Raw genomic sequence first — 8,624 nt, 5'->3', positions numbered from 1 at the left:
AAACCTGACCAAGTGGTCCAAGTAGGGGCTGGACTCCCCTCACCCCTGAAAGAAGAAATGATCTCCCTGATCAAAGACCACCGTGACGTCTTCGCGTGGTCCGCGGATGAAGTGGTCGGAGTGCCACCCGAGCTCATGACTCACCAACTCAACGTTGACCCACAGGCCCGACCTGTGCGACAGAAGCGAAGGCACTTCGGCCCCGAACGTAGCAAGGCCATATCGGATGAGGTCGACAAGCTCTTGCCGGCCAAAATGATCCACGAGGTCCAATATTCCACCTGGCTGTCCAACCCAGTCATGGTCAAAAAGGACACCGGTGGATGGAGAATGTGTGTAGACTTCACCGACCTCAACAAGGCCTGCCCCAAAGATTGCTATCCTCTGTCGAGAATAGACGCCCTCGTCGACACGGCGATGGGGTATGAAGTCATCTGCTTCCTAGACGCCTTCAAAGGGTATCATCAAATAGGAATGAGTGAGGAGGACCAAGAAAAAACGGCATTCTACACCGACCGAGGTACCTATTGTTACACTACAATGCCCTTCGGGCTAAAGAACACCGGGGCGACCTACCAAAGGCTGATCAACCGACTCTTCAAGAATCAGATCGGTCGCAATGTGGAGGCCTATGTGGATGACATCCTCATCAAAAGTCTCGCCACTTCATCCTTTCTGTCAGATGTGAGGGAAGTCTTCGATGTCCTGCGAGACTCGAGGATGAAGCTGAATCCCAAGAAGTGCGTATTCGGCGTCACCTCGGGAAAATTTTTAGGGTATCTGGTTTCCCACCGGTGAATCGAGGCCAACCCCGACAAGGTCAAGGCCATTCAGGACATGTCTCCACCTCGGAACATCCGGGAAGTCCAACGGCTGAATGGACGCCTGGCCGCGCTGAATCGCTTCCTGTCCCAATCAGCTGAGAAAGCTCTGCCCTTCTTTAAGGTGCTCAAGAAGGCTGACCAGTTTGCTTGGACGGAAGAGTGCCAGGCTGCTTTCGACAAGCTGAAGCAATACCTCCATCACCTACCCACTCTCGCTTCACCTCGGCCCGAGGAGAAGCTCTACCTCTACCTCTCCGCAGCCGACGAGGCTGTCAGCGCTGTTCTTATCCGGGATGAGGGCACCCAAGTGCCAGTTTACTATGTCAGCCGAGTTCTCCGTGGGCCGGAGACTCGATACACTCAAGTGAAAAAACTTGTGCTAGGACTAGTTCACGCCGCCCGGCGGTTGAAACCCTATTTCTTAGCTCATCCCATCTCCGTCAGGACCGACCAGCCTCTCCGACAGATACTGGTGCGGCCCGAGGCCTGCGGGCGCCTCACCAAGTGGGCCGTTGAGTTGGGGGAGTACGACCTGTCGTATGAGCCGCGCACCGCCATAAAAGCTCAAGCCTTAGACGACTTCTTGGCCGAGCTCACCTTCACGGAAGGTCGAGACTCCATTTCCGCCATTGCCGAAGTGTCCACCACACACCTGTGGATGTTGTATGTGGACGGATCCTCTAATGGGGATGGAAGTGGAGCAGGACTGCTCCTAGAGGGCCCCTAGGGAGAAGTGTGCTCATACGCCCTCCGCTTTGACTTCCCGGCCACCAACAATGAGGCCGAGTATGAGGCCTTGATTGCGGGGCTCCAATTAGCCCGCAGGCTTGGTGCACAGCGGATCCACGTCCGCAGCGACTCCCAACTCGTAGTCTGCCAAGTCCTTGGTGAGTATGAGGCCAAGGACGAAACAATGCAACGGTATCTATCCAAAGTCCACCAACTCATCGCGTACTTCGAGTCTTTCGAGATCCAAAAAATCCCCAGCTCCCAGAATAGGCGGGCTGACGCCTTATCCGGGCTGGCTTCCACCTCATTCTCTGACCTCAACAAGACCATCTTGGTGGAAGTGCTGAGCGAGTTGGGATACATGGAAGAGGTGGCCTGCCCCGTGCACTCGGAAGATACTTGGATGAACCCGTTCATCCTTTTTTTAAGGCAGGGGATCCTCCCCGAGGACCGAGTCGAGGCAAGGAAAATACAACGCAAATCTGCTCGGTACGCGCTCCGCGATGGAGAACCGTATAAACGCTCATACTTTGGCCCCTGGCTGAGGTGCGTTACACCCGAGGCAGGACGCTAGGTCCTCCATGAGATACACGAAGGCTTGTGCGGAGCTCACGTCGGCCACAGGATGTTAGCCAGGAAGACCTTACTTCTTGGATATTTCTGGCCTTCCATTCGACAAGATGCCCAAAATCTTGTTCTCAGTTGCCCATCCTGCCAAGCCCACGCCCCTGAGCTTCACCAACCCTCGAATTTCATGGTTCCAATCACCTCATCCTGGCCGTTTGAGCAATGGGCGACAGACATCATCGGTCCTTTCCCTAAAGCGGTCGGGGGCTATACCTTCCTGGTAACCGCTGTGGATTATTTCACTAAGTGGGTTGAAGCCGAGCCCCTACGGACCATCACATGGCTGGCCATTTAAAAATTCTTTTGGAAATGCATTATCTGCCGCTTCGGCATACCTCAGATCATCATCTCGGACAATGGAAGACAGTTTGCCGAGAACCCATTTAAGACTTGGTGTGAGAACCTCGGCATCAAACAACACTTCACTTCGGTAGGCCACCCTCAGGCCAATGGTCAGGCGAAAAATTTCAACCGAACTCTCTTGCATGGCCTCAAGACCCGACTGCACCGAGTTGGATCGTCTTGGGTTGAGGAACTCCCCAGTGTTCTGTGGTCATATCGGACAACGCCGAGGTCTTCCACGCAAGAGAAGCCCTTCTCCTTGACCTATGGAGCTGAGGCTGTCATCCCTGCTGAGATCCTTACACCCAATCCTCGGCTGACAGCCTATGTAGCCGAGGTGAACGAAGAAGAGAGACAGTTGGATCTCGACCTCGTCGACGAGAAAAGGGACATTGCCTCAGCTCGGATTGCTTCCTACAAGAACACCCTGGCCCACTACTACAATGCCCGCGTCAAGCATCGGCGATTCCTGCCAGGAGACTTGGTGCTTAGAAAAAACTCGGTCAGCCGAGCAGAACCACAAGGGAAATTAGGTCCGAAATGGGAGGGTCCTTACCGAGTTGTGGGATCTAGTCTAAGTGGGTATTGTAAACTGAGTTACCGAGATGGCTCTCTAGTGCCGAGGACTTGGCATGCCGAGAACCTCAGACTGTATTATGTTTGAAGTTTTTACTAAGTTATCACTTCAGCTACTTAGTTATTTTTCAATACTGAGATGCATACATCTGCTATTAAAAAATAAGGGGGACAAATAGGGGACGAATCAAGAAACTAAAGGAGCCGAAGTACGAAGAAATAGACCTTTCATTCAAATAAGAAGAGGCATTACAAAAAGAAGACAAAGACCGAGGTCAGGAGTACTGCTAAGCATCTCCCACCTCGGTTTTACATTTAAAACCCTATAAGCTAAGCCTCCGCCTCGGTTCCCTCTTGGCCAGTTGCCTCCGCGGCTTCTTCCCCGTCGGGGTGAGCCTCTTCTCCTACTCCTTGCTCTTCCTCGCCGACGTCGCCCCCAGCCTCTTCTCCTCCTTCCTCCTCAAAGGCCTCGTCGAGCTCAGCTAGCCATTTGTTGAACTCATCTTGGATTTCGGCCAAGTTCTTTCCGGCTTGCATGCCCTCGGCCATCCGATCACACAGCTCCTTGGAGTCCTCGTTATAGTTCGCACTGTTCCTCAAGGACTCCAAAGCCTCAGAGGGTAGATGAGCTGCTGCCTCGTCTATGGCCGATGTGAAGCCTAGCATGAAGGTCGGTCTCGTCAGCTGGCCGAGGTCCCCGATGAAGGTCTCGGACCTCCGGAAATCCTCTACAGCCGAGGTCATCGCGCTCTCGAGAGCCTGTTCATGGGTTTTCTTCGCCTCCTCCGACCTTTTCTGCTCTTCCTCCAGAGCCGACCTCAGACTATTGATAGTGGTCTCGGCTTCCTCCTCCTTAGTCTCGGCCTCTTGAAGCCGTCTCTGAAGCTCAGACTTCTCGGACTCAGACACTACTTGCTTTTTCTTCAATTTGGCAATCTGATCTTGCAGTTTGCCGGTGTCTTGCTCCTCAAGCAACTCACAGTACCGATGTGCCATCTCGGCCACAAAGGCTGTGTTGGAGGCCGTGGTCACCATGACGCTTTGGAGCATCTCGGCCGGAGTCAGCTTCCTGGTGAAATCCAAGTCTCTCGGCAAGGTGGACTGCATCACCAGGTCTTGGGCAACCCGAGGGTGGCTGCATCGGTCGTTGACCTTGAGCGACCAGTCCGGACACCAATGCTCGCCGGGGTGAGATTTTTCTTTCCCAGAAAACACCGGGGGGCTTTGGTAACGGTTCCATAGTGAGGACGCCGTCACCGCGTTGACCGGAGATTTCAACTGTTTGCCTCGGCCATGTGGAGGTGGACGTGCCGTGGTCACCACTATTGGCACCCCTTCTGGCACCGAAGAGGCGGACCCTGTGGCCGCAGCCGCCGAGCTGCTCTGGGCTGCCGTGGTGGGGGTGGTCTTCTCCGCCGAGGTCTTAGAGGACTGCCCTTGCGATTTCTTCTTGGGCGGAGGCGCCGATGTCTCGCCCGATCTCTTCCTTGTCGACCTCTTTGCCACCTCGGCACCTGAGCTCGACGTGATGATATCGGACAGTTTGGTCACTGCACAAAGAACAAATATTATCATTTGCTATAGCCGAGGTAAAAGAAAAAGCCATGAAAGAAAAATTACAGGGTTTCTTAAGTTTAATGGAAAAGAAGGGAGTCTTGTTGGGAGGCAGTAAAGCTCGGCTAATTCCCCCATCGACCAGCACGGCCTCGGGGTTGTCCAAGCTGAAGATCCGAAGTCCGGACCCCATCAATTTCTGGAAGGACTCCTTTTCGAGATCCCCCGCGGAGGCGTCGGCCTTCGATTTGATGGGCTTCCACCAAAAGCCCCGTGGGAAGTCCACGGCCGAGACGAAGATGAAGTCACGCTTCCAATTTTTTATTGAACTGGGGGCGCCGACGACTAGTTTCGGGATGGTTTTGTTCGGATTGCAGACATAGAACCATCCCTTATCTGTCCCATGTGCCTTGAAGGTGTAACATCGGCGGAAGAGGTCCACGGTCGGGGTCACCTCTTGATGTCGGCACAGCATCTCGAAACCTACGAGAATGCGGACCGCGTTTGGGACGAGCTGAGTAATCCTCATGCCGAAGTGGCGAAGTGTGTCCCTGAAGAACCTCGACGTCGGCATCCTCAGCCCGGCTTCCAGCTGCTGGATGTAGACTGCCACAGTCCCCATGGGGGGCTTCTCGGCTGAGTCATCTGGTCCGGGCGAGGTGATGATGTACCCCGGCCTGAAAGGATACTTTCTTATCACCTTCTGAGCCCTGTCTTCCCCCACTCGACTTCTGAATTTCGGCATCTTGTCGAAGTCAATTTTGGCCGCGTTTTTCGGAGCTACTGGCTCCAGTACTCCCTCATCATGGGGTATCTGAGCTCCGAGCTCGTTATTGAAGACAACCTCGGAACCCGCTTCACTCATCTCGGATGACTCTGACACTGAGGCTGCCTCGACGATCTCCACCTCGGCTGAACCCTCCGCAGCACCGGACGTCGATCCCCCAGAGCTGGACGAAGCCGTTTCCTCCGAAGTGTCCGGCACCTCCTCGGCCTGGTAGCTCTGTTTCACAGTTTCCTTGTGGGTTTTAGCCGTTTTGGCCATGAGTGAATGATGAGATGAAGAGAAAGATACTTACTGTTGACTACGGAATCTGACGAAGTGGATGACTTCGGTTGATATCTCGGCTGGCAGGACTGACCTCGGCGACGCTCAAGAATTTTACAAGTCTGGGATTGAGAAAGAAAGTGATGGGCCATATGGTGAAAAGGACCCCCTATTTATAGGGAGTCGGGGGGAATCCGAAGAGGCGGCAAGAATGCGAAAAGGCAACCACGTTCGAATTCAAAAGGACGTGCCCCTCTCTCTCTCCTCATTAATGACTCGTCCTTTCAACTGACACTCCCTCTGCACGAAACGTCCCACTACTTCACGACGCGACGGTTACCAGTGACCACGTCCTGTCAACTGACTCGCCCACGTGTCTCGTCCCCACATCTTCCGGAGCAGTTTCGGAACCCCGACTCTTCATGACTTCGGCACAAGGAAACCTCGGCACCTCCCTAGCCCGGAGCTCCCGAGGCTTGGGGGGCTTATTGAGGGTGCTCACCTCGGCAGTACCTTGTGGCCGAGGTGACCTCGTTTCGTCTCCTACACGAACACAACCATTCCCCGATCCGGACCCTGGGCTCGGCTCGGTCCATGGTCTCCTACTTGGATGACCTCTGCACCCCAGGCTACCACCTCGGCTAGACGCTGATGATGTCAACACCCCTGACAACATCCAGGACCAGTGCTTTATCTGAAAAGCACTGGGTGATCTTAATGACTACTGCGCAGGACCCCCGTCATCCAGCCCAGGCGGCTACAGTGTCAGAATCAGGCCTCCTGGCAGGGAACAGAGCCGTAATGTCAGGACATGGGTCCCACCAGCATGAACCCTCCGTCCTGACCTCCACTCCCACTCTATAAATACCCCTCCTGTACATTTCGCAAGTAAGCATACTGTTCATTTGACAATACTACTGCTTTTCTCTCGTTCTCATACTAACTTGATCGTCGGAGTGATCCCAGGGGAGAAGCCCCGCCATTCACTTCGGACACGAGGACACACCTCACTTCATCTCAGAGGAGCCTGATTCTGGTCGGTTCAACTACCCACCAAAAATCACCTCTTCAGAAACAGAATTGGAGAAGGTGGATTTGGACCTGTATACAAGGTACATTAAGTTTAAGCCATTTTCAAGTATGCTGAAAAGTTATGAATATGATCGTTGTAAATGAAAATTTTGCTTATACTTTGTTAATTTGCAATCAGGGTACACTTCATAATGGACAAGAGATAGCTGTGAAAAGGCTATCAGGAAGCTCAGCTCAAGGTACAGAAGAATTTAAAAACGAAATTGCCCTGGTTGCTAGGCTTCAACACAGAAACTTGGTCCGACTACTTGGTTTCTGCTTGGAAGGAGAAGAAAGAATACTCATCTATGAATTTGTGACCAACAAAAGCCTTGACTACTTTCTCTTTGGTTAGGTTCCAGTCAAACACCCTTGATTTATTTTGGAATTGACTGTACAGTCTTTTTTGGAAATTAACTTTTGTAATTAAAGAAACTAACAAGACTTTCCATGTTTGATGATGGTATAGACCCAGAAAAGCAACCATTGTTGGATTGGTCAAGACGATACAAGATCATAGGAGGAATAGCAAGAGGACTTCTTTATCTTCATGAAGATTCTCGACTTAGGATTATACATCGTGATCTTAAAGCCAGTAACATATTACTAGACAGAAATATGAATCCAAAGATCGCTGATTTTGGCATGGCAAGGCTATTTGGAGTTGATCAATCTGAAGGAAATACAAGTAAAATCGCAGGGACATAGTAAGTTCTGCACCTTCATCTTGTTATCTACATGGTAACATGATTGTAATAATACAATGATCCCACTATCTTTAAAACTCTAATATTTAATTACGTTCTCTACATTTTGTCATCATCAGTTTTTAAATTTCCTAATTGCTGAATCCTGAAGTGTATTACAAATGGTTCTAATTTGTAGTGGTTACATGGCTCCTGAGTACGCATTGCACGGCTTATTCTCTGTAAAATCAGATGTGTTTAGTTTTGGTGTTCTAGTTTTAGAAATTCTAAGTGGCAAGAAGAACAGTCAGTTCAACCAAGCTCATGGAGGAGATGACCTTCTAAGCTATGTAAGTGCAAAATAAACATCTCATTTTCTTGGAATTCTCATTGGAGGGCTCTTGTATACATTTGAATGAGACAATTTATTCCACTATCATCACTTGCAATATATGTTGCAGGCTTGGAGACAATGGAGGGATGGAACACCATTAGCATTGGTAGATCCAACAATCGGAGATACACATTCAAGAAATGAAGTTATTCAAAGCATCCATGTCGGCTTGCTATGCGTTCAAGACGAAATTGAACAAAGGCCAACCATGGCTTCAATAGTTCTCATGCTCAATAGTAATTCTATAACATTGCCTGCACCTAATCCGCCTGCATATTTTGGTCGTAGTAGAACACAAAGCTCACCTAACGATTTACAAGTATCTGATACATCTACCGGCACCAAGTCTCCATCAAACCCGTCTATCAACGAAGTTTCAATCACTGAATTATATCCCAGATGAACAACAGCAGAATTATAGACATTTCTAACCATGTCAACTAGTTGCATTGGCAAAATTTGTCAAGATTTTGTAAGTTCATTTTTTAATTTATTGTTTTGTACTCAGCAGGTTTTTATCTGAATTCTAGTACATAAAGGTCATGAATTTTGTATCTAAGAGGTCTAATAGGTTAGTGGCATTCTTCACTTTCGGTTCTTTGAGCATTTACTTGCAATTAGTGATCAAGTGCTCTAGACAATGGTATTGAAAGATTGGAAGACAGCATTATTGTTGCATTTGTCTCCTTATTGATTATTACTAAATTGATGCTAAGCCGTGGTGCTATTGTTGCATTTGTCTCCTTATTGATTATTACCTAAGCCGTGTGCAA

At 50.3% G+C, this 8,624-nt stretch overlaps 1 protein-coding gene across 1 annotated transcript; it reads left to right on the top strand.

Annotated features, from left to right (window-relative positions):
• The first annotated feature begins 6,351 nt into the window (after positions 1-6,351).
• LOC113754779 (cysteine-rich receptor-like protein kinase 10) lies at positions 6,352-8,262 on the top strand. The gene is made up of 6 exons (XM_027299042.1): positions 6,352-6,503; positions 6,773-6,812; positions 6,911-7,121; positions 7,241-7,478; positions 7,657-7,807; positions 7,919-8,262. Exons 1-6 carry the CDS (start codon positions 6,352-6,354, stop codon positions 8,252-8,254), a joined length of 1,128 nt encoding a protein of 375 aa, XP_027154843.1. The 3' UTR covers positions 8,255-8,262.
• Positions 8,263-8,624: the final 362 nt, after the last annotated feature.

The sequence above is a fragment of the Coffea eugenioides genome, unplaced genomic scaffold (genome assembly GCF_003713205.1).
Source record: "Coffea eugenioides isolate CCC68of unplaced genomic scaffold, Ceug_1.0 ScVebR1_103;HRSCAF=471, whole genome shotgun sequence".
Classification (NCBI taxonomy): domain Eukaryota; kingdom Viridiplantae; phylum Streptophyta; class Magnoliopsida; order Gentianales; family Rubiaceae; genus Coffea; species Coffea eugenioides.
This window is presented reverse-complemented; position numbering and strand designations above follow the sequence as displayed.

Bases quoted from the DNA above. Each gene is read 5' to 3' on its own strand.
- LOC113754779 (XM_027299042.1), top strand. From the start codon at position 6,352: ATGATGTCAACACCCCTGACAACATCCAGGACCAGTGCTTTATCTGAA. The intron at 7,122-7,240 runs GTTAGGTTCCAG...ATGATGGTATAG, and splicing joins CCTTGACTACTTTCTCTTTG to ACCCAGAAAAGCAACCATTG. The intron at 7,479-7,656 runs GTAAGTTCTGCA...TCTAATTTGTAG, and splicing joins AGTAAAATCGCAGGGACATA to TGGTTACATGGCTCCTGAGT.